Source organism: Anomaloglossus baeobatrachus, chromosome 10 (genome assembly GCF_048569485.1).
Source record: "Anomaloglossus baeobatrachus isolate aAnoBae1 chromosome 10, aAnoBae1.hap1, whole genome shotgun sequence".
Classification (NCBI taxonomy): domain Eukaryota; kingdom Metazoa; phylum Chordata; class Amphibia; order Anura; family Aromobatidae; genus Anomaloglossus; species Anomaloglossus baeobatrachus.
Genome location: NC_134362.1, coordinates 186,897,035 through 186,910,392, shown reverse-complemented (window position 1 = coordinate 186,910,392; position 13,358 = coordinate 186,897,035). Strand labels below are relative to the sequence as shown.

The 13,358-nt window shown below is 51.8% G+C and overlaps 1 protein-coding gene across 1 annotated transcript in view; it reads left to right on the top strand.

Moving 5' to 3' along the window:
• VPS9D1 (VPS9 domain containing 1) overlaps positions 1–13,358 on the top strand; it is a 39,566-nt gene that overhangs the window by 7,768 nt on the left and 18,440 nt on the right. Inside the window, exons 2-5 of the mRNA XM_075327030.1 lie at positions 5,099–5,171; positions 5,322–5,411; positions 10,468–10,687; positions 10,769–10,880. Coding sequence (XP_075183145.1) covers positions 5,099–5,171; positions 5,322–5,411; positions 10,468–10,687; positions 10,769–10,880 — 495 coding nt within the window. The remainder of the gene's footprint in view (positions 1–5,098; positions 5,172–5,321; positions 5,412–10,467; positions 10,688–10,768; positions 10,881–13,358) is intronic.

Here is a 13,358-nt window from a genome sequence, read left to right as displayed (position 1 = left end):
TCAGTACTCGTAACTAGTGATGAGCGGGTACTACCATGCTCGGGTGCTCAGTACTGGTAACTAGTGATGAGCAGGCACTACCATGCTCGGGTGCTCTGTACTGGTAACTAGTGATGAGCGGGCACTACCATGCTCGGGTGCTCAGTACTCGTAACTAGTGATGAGCGGGCACTACCATGCTCGGGTGCTCAGTACTCGTAACTAGTGATGAGCGGGCACTACCATGCTCGGGTGCTCAGTACTCGTAACTAGTGATGAGCGGGCACTACCATACTCGGGTGCTCAGTACTCGTAACTAGTGATGAGCGGGCACTACCATACTCGGGTGCTCAGTACTAGTAACTAGTGATGAGCGGGCACTACCATGCTCGGGTGCTCAGTACTGGTAACTAGTGATGAGCGGGCACTACCATGCTCGGGTGCTCAATACTGGTAACTAGCGATGAGCGAGCACTACCATGCTCAGGTGCTCAGTACTAGTAACTAGCGATGAGCGGGCACTACCATGCTCGGGTGCTCAGTACTCGTGACTAATGATGAGCGGGCACTACTATGCTCGGGTGCTCAGTACTCGTAACTAGTAATGAGCGGGCACTACCATGCTCGGGTGCTCAGTACTGGTAACTAGTGATGAGCGGGCACTACCATGCTCGGGTGCTCAGTACTGGTAACTAGTGATGAGCGGGCACTACCATGCTCGGGTGCTCAGTACTCGTAACTAGTGATGAGCGGGCACTACCATGCTCGGGTACTCAGTACTAGTAACTAGTGATGAGCGGGCACTACCATGCTCGGGTGCTCAGTACTGGTAACTAGTGATGAGCGGGCACTACCATGCTCGGGTGCTCAGTACTGGTAACTAGTGATGAGCGGGCACTACCATGCTCGGGTGCTCTGTACTGGTAACTAGTGATGAGCGGGCACTACCATGCTCGGGTGCTCAGTACTCGTAACTAGTGATGAGCGGGCACTACCATGCTCGGGTGCTCAGTACTCGTAACTAGTGATGAGCGGGCACTACCATGCTCGGGTGCTCAGTACTCGTAACTAGTGATGAGCGGGCACTACCATGCTCGGGTGCTCAGTACTCGAAACTAGTGATGAGCGGGCACTACCATGCTCGGGTGCTCAGTACTCGTAACTAGTGATGAGCGGGCACTACCATGCTCGGGTGCTCAGTACTCGTAACTAGTGATGAGCGGGCACTACCATGCTCGGGTGCTCAGTACTCGTAACTAGTGATGAGCGGGCACTACCATGCTCGGGTGCTCAGTACTCGTAACTAGTGATGAGCGGGCACTACCATGCTCGGGTGCTCAGTACTGGTAACTAGTGATGAGCGGGCACTACCATGTTCGGGTGCTCAGTACTCGTAACTAGTGATGAGCGGGCACTACCATGCTCGGGTGCTCAGTACTTGTAACTAGTGATGAGCGGGCACTACCATGCTCGGGTACTCAGTACTAGTAACTAGTGATGAGCGGGCACTACCATGCTCGGGTGCTCAGTACTTGTAACTAGTGATGAGCGGGTACTACCATGCTCGGGTGCTCAGTACTAGTAACTAGTGATGAGCGGGCACTACCATGCTCGGGTGCTCAGTACTGGTAACTAATGATGAGCGGGCACTACCATGCTCGGGTGCTCAGTACTCGTAACTGGTAATGAGCGGGCACTACCATGCTCGGGTGCTCAGTACTGGTAACTAGTGATGAGCGGGCACTACCATGCTCGGGTGCTCAGTACTCATAACTAGTGATGAGCGGGCACTACCATGCTCAGGTGCTCGGTACTCGTAACTAGTGATGAGCGGGCACTACCATGCTCGGGTGCTCAGTACTCGTAACTAGTGATGAGCGGGCACTACCATGCTCGGGTGCTCAGTACTTGTAACTAGTGATGAGCGGGCACCACCATGCTCGGGTGCTTAGTACTCGTAACTAGTGATGAGCGGGCACCACCATGCTCGGGTGCTTAGTACTCGTAACTAGTGATGAGCGGGCACTACCATGCTCGGGGGCTCTGTACTCGTAACTAGTGATGAGCGGGCACTACCATGCTCGGGTGCTCGGTACTTGTAACTAGTGATGAGCGGGCACCACCATGCTCGGGTGCTTAGTACTCGTAACTAGTGATGAGCGGGCACCACCATGCTCGGGTGCTTAGTACTCGTAACTAGTGATGAGCGGGCACTACCATGCTCAGGTGCTCTGTACTTGTAACTAGTGATGAGCGGGCACTACCATGCTCGGGTGCTCAGTACTCGTAACTAGTGATGAGCGGACACTACCATGCTCGGGTGCTCAGTACTTGTAACTAGTGATGAGCGGGCACTACCATGCTCGGGTGCTCAGTACTCGTAACTAGTGATGAGTGGGCACTACCATGCTCGGGTGCTCAGTACTTGTAACTAGTGATGAGCGGGCACTACCATGCTCGGGTGCTCAGTACTGGTAACTAGTGATGAGCAGGCACTACCATGCTCGGGTGCTCAGTACTTGTAACTAGTGATGAACGAGCACTACCATGCTCGGGTGGTCAGTACTGGTAACTAGTGATGAGCGGGCACTACCATGCTCGGGTGCTCAGTACTCGTAACTAGTGATGAACGAGCACTACCATGCTCGGGTGGTCAGTACTGGTAACTAGTGATGAGCGGGCACTACCATGCTCGGGTGCTCAGTACTTGTAACTAGTGATGAACGAGCACTACCATGCTCGGGTGGTCAGTACTGGTAACTAGTGATGAGCGGGCACTACCATGCTCGGGTGCTCAGTACTCGTAACTAGTGATGAGCGGGCACTACCATGCTCGGGTGCTCAGTACTCGTAACTAGTGATGAGCGGGCACTACCATGCTCGGGTGCTCAGTACTCGTAACTAGTGATGAACGAGCACTACCATGCTCGGGTGGTCAGTACTGGTAACTAGTGATGAGTGGGCACTACCATGCTCGGGTGCTCAGTACTTGTAACTAGTGATGAACGAGCACTACCATGCTCGGGTGGTCAGTACTGGTAACTAGTGATGAGTGGGCACTACCATGCTCGGGTGCTCAGTACTCGTAACTAGTGATGAGCGGGCACTACCATGCTCGGGTGCTCAGTACTCGTAACTAGTGATGAGCGGGCACTACCATGCTCGGGTGCTCAGTACTGGTAACTAGTGATGAGCAGGCACTACCATGCTCGGGTGCTCAGTACTCGTAACTAGTGATGAGCGGGCACTACCATGCTCGGGTGCTCAGTACTCGTAACTAGTGATGAGCGGGCACTACCATGCTCGGGTGCTCAGTACTCGTAGCTAGTGATGAGCGGGCACTACCATGCTCGGGTGCTCAGTACTCGTAACTAGTGATGAGCGGGCACTACCATGCTCGGGTGCTCAGTACTCGTAACTAGTGATGAGCGGGCACTACCATGCTCGGGTGCTCAGTACTCGTAACTAGTGATGAGTGAGCACTACCATGCTCAGGTGCTCAGTACTCGTAACTAGTGATGAGCGGGCACTACCATGCTCAGGTGCTCAGTATTTGTAACTAGTGATGAGCGGGCACTACCATGCTCGGGTGCTCAGTACTCGTAACTAGTGATGAGCGGGCACTACCATGCTCGGGTGCTCAGTACTGGTAACTAATGATGAGCGGGCACTACCATGCTCGGGTGCTCAGTACTCGTAACTGGTAATGAGCCGGCACTACCATGCTCGGGTGCTCAGTACTGGTAACTAGTGATGAGCGGGCACTACCATGCTCGGGTGCTCAGTACTCATAACTAGTGATGAGCGGGCACTACCATGCTCAGGTGCTCGGTACTCGTAACTAGTGATGAGCGGGCACTACCATGCTCGGGTGCTCAGTACTCGTAACTAGTGATGAGCGGGCACTACCATGCTCGGGTGCTCAGTACTCGTAACTAGTGATGAGCGGGCACTACCATGTTCGGGTGCTCAGTACTCGTAACTAGTGATGAGCGGGCACTACCATACTCGGGTGCTCAGTACTCGTAACTAGTGATGAGCGGGCACTACCATGCTCGGGTGCTCAGTACTTGTAACTAGTGATGAGCGGGCACCACCATGCTCGGGTGCTTAGTACTCGTAACTAGTGATGAGCGGGCACCACCATGCTCGGGTGCTTAGTACTCGTAACTAGTGATGAGCGGGCACTACCATGCTCAGGTGCTCTGTACTTGTAACTAGTGATGAGCGGGCACTACCATGCTCGGGTGCTCAGTACTCGTAACTAGTGATGAACGAGCACTACCATGCTCGGGTGGTCAGTACTGGTAACTAGTGATGAGCGGGCACTACCATGCTCGGGTGCTCAGTACTCGTAACTAGTGATGAACGAGCACTACCATGCTCGGGTGGTCAGTACTGGTAACTAGTGATGAGCGGGCACTACCATGCTCGGGTGCTCAGTACTTGTAACTAGTGATGAACGGGCACTACCATGCTCGGATGGTCAGTACTGGTAACTAGTGATGAGCGGGCACTACCATGCTCGGGTGCTCAGTACTCGTAACTAGTGATGAGCGGGCACTACCATGCTCGGGTGCTCAGTACTCGTAACTAGTGATGAGTGAGCACTACCATGCTCAGGTGCTCAGTACTCGTAACTAGTGATGAGCGGGCACTACCATGCTCAGGTGCTCAGTACTCGTAACTAGTGATGAGCGGGCACTACCATGTTCGGGTGCTCAGTACTCGTAACTAGTGATGAGCGGGCACTACCATGCTCAGGTGCTCAGTACTCGTAACTAGTGATGAGCGAGCACTACCATGTTCGGGTGCTCAGTACTCGTAACTAGTGATGAGCGGGCACTACCATGCTCGGGTGCTCAGTACTCGTAACTAGTGATGAGCGGGCACTACCATGCTCGGGTGCTCAGTACTTGTAACTAGTGATGAGCGGGCACTACCATGCTCGGGTGCTCAGTACTCGTAACTAGTGATGAGCGGGCACTACCATGCTCGGGTGCTCAGTACTCGTAACTAGTGATGAGCGGGCACTACCATGTCTTCCTGACTTCTATCTCCTGATAAGCAGAATCCCCACTTACGATTTTCCTATTTTCCTACTTGTTGTTTTCCCCAGGACGCCTTTGTTGAGTACTTGAGGGGCGTGAATTTAATTTCCCAAATCCTGGCTGAGGAAGCCGAGCAGAAAGGTAAGTTGTCCTCTGTCTAATCAGACGTCAGTAGAACAGCGCCATCATGTGGTCAAAGCTAAAAACGGAGAAAAAAAAGATTTCCACAAAGGAAGCCGCTGATATCAGATATAATGAAGTTATTCCAAGGCCTAATTCTGTTGTTACCAGTAAATGAAGCGCTGAGCCCGGACGCCCAGAAGATGCTGAAGTTGGCAGAACAATGTCTGGAGAGGGCACGGATGACGGCAGACAAGCTGGGTAAGTCCTGCGTCTGATCTCTCTATGTATATATCTAATATATAAAGCTGTGCGTGTATGTGTGTGTGTGTGTGTGTGTATATATATGTGTCCGCTAAAGGAATTTGCACTGTCGCATTTACAATCACGAAATTTTGCACAGACGCCTCATGTGACTCAGGGAACGTCATAGACTATGTTTTGAGAGGAAAATTTAACCCCACGCTTTACAGTTACTCTCCAAAAAAACTACTTCCATTAAAGCCAATGGAGCAGCATGCTACAGGTCATTAATAGGAGCTGTGATTGGTTGCTATAGGAACAAAAGAAATTTATAGTATAAGAAGCTTATATGTGAGGTAATAAGATGTCACTGGTTAGATGGATAGAGACAGACAGACATAGGCACAGACAGAGTAAGAGGCAGACAGGGAAAGAGACAGACAGAGAGACAGACAGAGACTGTGGGAGAGACATAGACAGTTACTATCCTGGGCAACGCCGGGTGCTACAGCTAGTGATATATATACTATTCATCTCTCCCTCCATGCTCCCCACCCATCTCACCTTCCCCTCAGATATTTTCCTCCACATTTCACCCAGTGTCTCCAGACACACACGTCCATCTCACGGCCTCTCCTGCTCCCACTTACTAACACTCTCACTGCTTCTCCTCACTGCTGGGGATATTGCTCCAAATCCTGGTCCTCCTCACCACATCCCTATTGTCACTTCAAACCCTCTTCAACAACCTAACACAAATTTCTGCAACCTCACAAACCTCATACCCATCCACCCAACCCCCGCTCCCCCAGTCCCACTAACAGGAGCTCTATGGAACGCTCGCTCTGTCTGCAACAAACTATTCTACATTCATGATCTTTTCATCACTAATAAACTCTCCTTCCTCTCCATCACAGAAACCTGGCTCACCCCCTCTGACACTGCCTCTCCTGGCTCACCCCCTCTGACACTGCCTCTCCTGGCTCACCCCCTCTGACACTGCCTCTCCTGGCTCACCCCCTCTGACACTGCCTCTCCTGGCTCACCCCCTCTGACACTGCCTCTCCTGGCTCACCCCCTCTGACACTGCCTCTCCTGGCTCACCCCCTCTGACACTGCCTCTCCTGGCTCACCCCCTCTGACACTGCCTCTCCTGGCTCACCCCCTCTGACACTGCCTCTCCTGGCTCACCCCCTCTGACACTGCCTCTCCTGGCTCACCCCCTCTGACACTGCCTCTCCTGGCTCACCCCCTCTGACACTGCCTCTCCTGGCTCACCCCCTCTGACACTGCCTCTCCTGGCTCACCCCCTCTGACACTGCCTCTCCTGGCTCACCCCCTCTGACACTGCCTCTCCTGGCTCACCCCCTCTGACACTGCCTCTCCTGGCTCACCCCCTCTGACACTGCCTCTCCTGGCTCACCCCCTCTGACACTGCCTCTCCTGGCTCACCCCCTCTGACACTGCCTCTCCTGGCTCACCCCCTCTGACACTGCCTCTCCTGGCTCACCCCCTCTGACACTGCCTCTCCTGGCTCACCCCCTCTGACACTGCCTCTCCTGGCTCACCCCCTCTGACACTGCCTCTCCTGGCTCACCCCCTCTGACACTGCCTCTCCTGGCTCACCCCCTCTGACACCGCCTCTCCTGGCTCACCCCCTCTGACACCGCCTCTCCTGGCTCACCCCCTCTGACACCGCCTCTCCTGGCTCACCCCCTCTGACATTGCCTCTCCTGGCTCACCCCCTCTGACACCGCCTCTCCTGGCTCACCCCCTCTGACACCGCCTCTCCTGGCTCACCCCCTCTGACACTGCCTCTCCTGCTGTACTCTCTTATGGCGGTCTCCAACTGTCTCACACCCCCCGCCCCAGTAACAAGCATGGTGGAGGAGTTGGTTTGCTCCTGTCCGACCAATGCTCCTTTACACCAATTCCACTACCACCCTCTGTTACTCTTCCCTCTTTTGAGGTGCACTCCGTACGCATCTACGCCCCCTCCAACCTTCAACTGGCTGTCATTTACCGCCCTCCAGGGCCAGCCACTGCCTTTTTTGACCATTTCACCACCTGGCTACTACACTTACTTTCCACCGACATCCCCACCATCATCATGGGTGATTTCAATTTCCCCATTGACACTTCCCACTCATCTGTCTCCAAACTTCTAACACTTACTTCCTCCTTCAGCCTCACCCAATGGTCTTCTGCAGCTACTCACAAAGATGGCCACACGCTGGACCTCATCTTCACTCGCCTCTGTTCCCTATCTAACCTCTCTAACTCACCTCTCCCCCTGGCTGACCACAACCTACTCACTTTCTCTTCCCTCTCTTCTCCAAGTATGCAACCCCCCCTCCACAAACTTCCACACCCTCGCAGAGATATCAAACACATTGATTTACACGCCCTTTCTCAGTCCCTTCTCCCCCTCACAGACATTGCATTTCTACATGATGCAGATGCTGCTGCCACTTTATACAACACTACAATCTCTGCAGCTCTCAAATCATCTGCCCCCCTCACACACACCAAAACCCGCACAATCAACAGGCAACCCTGGCACACAAGGCAGACTAAAGAACTAAGACAGGCTTCCAGAATTGCTGAGCGCAGATGGAAGAGGTCTCATTCCACTGAGCACTTCATTGCATATAAAGAGTCCCTCATCACTTTCAAGTCCACACTCACTGCTGCAAAACAAGCCTACTTCTCATCCCTCATATCTTCTCTCTCTCACAACCCTAAACAGCTATTCAACACTTTCAATTCTCTCCTCCGTCCTCCGGCACCACCTCCCTCTCCTCTCCTCCGGCACCACCTCCCTCTCCTCTCCGGCACCACCTCCCTCTCCTCTCCTCCGTCCTCCAGCACCACCTCCCTCTCCTCTCATCTCAGCTGAAGACTTTGCCTCTTTCTTTAAGCAGAAGATTGACAACATCAGAGCAAGCTTTGGCCCACAATCACCACAGCCCCTCATCATAGCTACTCATCCCTCTTCCTCCAAATCCAGCTTCTCCACCATGACAGAAAACAATCTTTCCACTCTACTCTCAAGATCACATCTAACCACCTGTGCACTGGACCCGCTCCCATCGCACCTCATCCCCAACATCACCGCAGTCCTCACCCCAGCCCTAACCCATCTCTTCAACCTATCACAAACAACTGGTGAATTCCCTTCATGCTTTAAACATGCCTCTATTACAACCATCCTCAAAAAGCCCTCCCTTTACCCATCCTCTGTGTCAAACTATCGCCCCATATCCCTTCTCCCCTATGCCTCAAAACTACTGGAACAGCATGTCCATCTTGAATTGTCCTCATACCTCTCCTCCTGCTCCCTCTTTGACCAGCTACAATCTGGCTTCCGACCACGTCACTCTACTGAAACTGCCCTAACCAAAGTCACTAACGACCTACTAATCGCCAAAGCCAAGCAACACTACTCTATCCTCCTCCTCCTGGACCTGTCCTCTGCCCTCTACACTACTCTATCCTCCTCCTCCTGGACCTGTCCTCTGCCCTCTACACTACTCTGTCCTCCTCCTCCTGGACCTGTCCTCTGCCTTCGACACAGTAGACCATTCCCTCCTACTACAGATTCTCTCATCTCTGGGCATCACAGACTTGGCCCCATCTTGGATTTCTTCATACCTAACCGACCGAACTTTCAGCGTCTCCCATTCTCACACCACTTCCTCATCTCGCCCCTATCTGTCGGTGTCCCCCAAGGTTCAGTTCTTGGACCCCTGCTGTTCTCCATCTACACCTTCGGCCTGGGACAGCTCATAGAGTCCCACGGCTTCCAGTATCATCTCTATGCCGATGACACAGATCTACCTCTCTGAACCGGACATTACCTAACAACCAAAAATCCACAATGTGTCTGCTATTTCATCCTTCTCTGCACGATTCCTAAAGCTTACCATGGACAAAACAGAACTCATTGTCTTTCCCCCTCCTCCCTCATCTCCTCCAACAAGCCTTTCCATCAAACTTGATGGCTGCTCACTATCCCCAGTCTCACAAGCTCGTTGCCTTGGAGTAACCCTCGACTCTGCTCTATCCTTCAAGCCACACATCCAATCCCTCTTCACCTCATGCCGATTACAACTCAAAAACATCTCCCGGATCCGTGCTTTCCTTAACCAAGAATCGGCAAAAACATTAGTGCATGCCCTCATCATCTCCCGCCTCGACTACTGCAACCTCCTGCTCTCTGGCCTCCCTTCCAACACTCTTGCACCCCTCCAATCTATCCTAAACTCTGCGGCCCGCCTAATCCACCTCTCCCCTCGCTACTCCCCAGCCGCGCCACTCTGCCAATCCCTTCACTGGATTCCCATCGCCCAACGACTCCAGTTCAAAACATTAACCAAGACATACAAAGCAATCCACAACCTGTCTCCTCCCTACATCTGTGACCTAGTCTCCCGGTACCTACCCGCACGCAACCTCAGATCCTCACAACATCTCCTTCTCTGCTCCTCTCTTATCTCCTCTTCCCACAATCGCGTACAAGATTTCTCCCGTGCCTCCCCCATACTCTGGAACGCTCTACCTCAGGATATCAGACGCTCGCCTACTGTGGAAAGCTTCAAGAGGAACCTCAAGACCCACCTCTTCCAACAAGCCTACAACCTACAATAACCTCAGTCCAGTATACCACTGCACGACCAGCTCTGTCCTCACCTATTGTACCATCACCCATTCCCTGTAGACTGTGAGCCCTCGCGGGCAGGGTCCGCTCTCCTCCTATACCAGTCTGTTAAGTACTGTTAATGATTGTTGTACGTTTACCCTCTTTCACTGTAAAGTGCCATGGAATAAATGGCGCTATAATAATAAATAATAATAATATATATATATATATATATATATATATATTATGGTCTAGAAATGTCAGTTTATGCAATTACTTAAATCTCATAAGTCAAAGGTTTGTTACAATGTATCAGTTTAGGAGAGCGTAAAAGCTGTATGATCACTGGATCAGGGCTGGAGCACATGTTTCTATTCACTGACAGCAGCAGAGATCCTTCATGGTGATTATAAGTTGCAATTTCTCTTTTAGGTGAATCGAGTGTTAACTTACAGTCACCGGAAAATCGTATTTCTGAAGTCCCCGAGCCTACGAGTCCTCCGCCCATCTCTTCCCCATCCACCTCGGTGGCTCCCGGTCACCACTATGGGCACCGCCGGGCTTGTTCAGATGAGGCTCAGAAGCTCGGAGCCTTTCCCACACCAGAGGTTTTCCAAATGCTGAGGGCGGCTGAAGTCCAGAGGTCCAGAAAGTGCGTAACCCGACATCATCCTCATCATCATCATCGTCATCCATATAATGAGCGGCTCAGTAGTGATCTGTTTATTCTCAGGGAGCTCACACCCCTAGAAGAGGCGTCCATACAGAACCAGAAGCTCAGGGCGGCGTATGAAGTCCGGCTGGCCCGGCTGAACCCTCGGCAGGCGGCGCAGAAGACCTCCCTGGTAAGAGGCCAAATATAAGGCTCCATTCACATCTGTGTCGGGGGCATGCGCCGATGTTTATCCAGTAAGATGTCTGACATTGGGAGATAAACTTAATGGATCCTATTATAGTCAATAGATTTTTTTTTTTTTGGGGGGATGGGATTAACCCTTCAAATGCATCTAGACAACCTAGATGTGCAAGTGTAGGCTCTAATAGGACCCTTCCACCCTGTACACAAGATGCAGATGCCCTCCCGGGGGTTTGGCTGTTAGGAGGGGACATGCCGGTCACTAGCACTTCTAAGGGGGGTCACTTCTTTCCTGTGGTCCCTCATCAGTCCTCTACTATGTGCAGTGTAAGGCTGGGGTCACACTAGTGTATAGCATCAGATGCGAGAGAATCGGATGCTATATGCTAATGACATTTGGCTCGGTGATACCGACTGTTATTCACTGTGCCTGATTCCCTCGCATGCAAGAATCAGGTGACGTGAAGATGGAGAACTTAATTTCTCCACTGTCTCAGCATATACTGCTGCACTCTGATGACAACCAACTGCAGTCCAATGTTTTCCATGCACCCATAGACTTGCATGGGTGCGCGTGATCCGATATACGCTGCTGATCGCAACATGCAGTGTTTTTTGTTTTTTCTCTCATGCTCAATCGGCATGAGAAAAAAAAGATACTATTCAGCACAGTATAACATGCACTTATAAAACCCGCCTCATATTGCCACATACCCCTAATGTCCCCCATACACATTGCATAGCTGTCGCTCTAATGATTGTTCAGCTGACAGATCTTCCCCCGAAACGCTCGGTTCTGTTGAGTTCTCCCATGTTTTCTATGGGAGATCGGCTAGAAGTCTCCTCCGGCAATGGTTTATCTCTGACAACAAGGTTGTTGGATTTCCATTGTGCCCGTAGACCTCAGATCATCAATATAGCCGGGCTCGGACAACGGTATAAGGCCTCGTTCAGATGTGCGTGAGGCTTCCGTCCGTTTTTTCACGGATTATAACCTATGGCGCCGCTCACATGGTGTGACCACACGGAGACATGTCAGTTTTTTCACGGATTATAACCTATGGCGCCGCTCACATGTTGTGACCACACGGAGACATGTCCGTTTTTTTTTCCAGCCGCGCGGGCGAGACGTCTATGGGTCTGTGTAAACACATCCAGCACGTGCATGTACAGGCCTAACACTGAAAGTAGAGCAGGAGCTCTGTCATTTTAATTTTCTATATCTAGACTGGAAACCACAACTGGCGCATGATTATTAAAACGTACACACGGACGCGTGGTAAAAAACAAAACTTGGATGTCAAAACCGGAGCGTGCCACATGTGCATGGTTTTATATGGATGTAAGAAGGGGCCTCTGTCAGCTGATATTGTCAGGGTTGGTCGGCTTTAGGGTATGTGCGCACGTTGCTTTTTACCTGCTTTTTACCTGCTTTTTTGCTGCTTTTTCTTCTGCGCTGTTTAATGCCAAAATGGATGTGTTCTTCTATTCAAGCAAAGTCTATGGGAATTTGGGTTTCTTGTTCACACTATGTTGGTCAAAATGCTGCCTTTTTGTGGCAGAACTTTGGTCAAAAACTCAGCTTTTCAAAGAAGCAACATGTCAATTGTTTTTGCCATTTGGGTTTTGCACTGCAAAGCTGAGTTTTTGACCAAAGTTCTGCCACAAAAAGGCAGCAGTTTGAACAACATAGTGTGAACAAGAAACCCAAATTCCCATAGACTTTGCTTGAATAGAAGAACACATCCATTTTGGCATTAAACAGCGCAGAAGAAAAAGCAGCAAAAAAGTAGGTAAAAAGCAACGTGCGCACATACCCTTAATCCAACGTATAGGGCCTCCTGACTCTCCTCCGACAGGTTAATGGGCCGGACAGACAATTAGACGCTTCACAGGTGGTTGGATCAGAGCTCTAAGCAGCCTCTTCAGCAGTTGCACCCATCGTCAGCAGCCAGATCCACAGCAGGAGGGCTTCATGTAGTGTATAGTGACTGGTTCCTGAGCATCCGGCCTTCCAGGACGAGTAACTGCACAAGAAGCCTGAGAAGGTGATAGGGTAAACGCTATATTGGGGACCCAGTGTGCATGCAAGCATCTGTACTGGGGACCCAGTGTGCGTGCAAGCATCTGTACTGGGGACCCAGTGTGCGTGCAAGCATCTGTACTGGGGACCCAGTGTGCGTGCAAGCATCTGTACTGGGGACCCAGTGTGCGTGCAAGCATCTGTACTGGGGACCCAGTGTGCGTGCAAGCATCTGTACTGGGGACCCAGTGTGCGTGCAAGCATCTGTACTGGGGACCCAGTGTGCGTGCAAGCATCTGTACTGGGGACCCAGTGTGCGTGCAAGCATCTGTACTGGGGACCCAGTGTGCGTGCAAGCATCTGTACTGGGGACCCAGTGTGCGTGCAAGCATCTGTACTGGGGACCCAGTGTGCGTGCAAGCATCTGTACTGGGGACCCAGTGT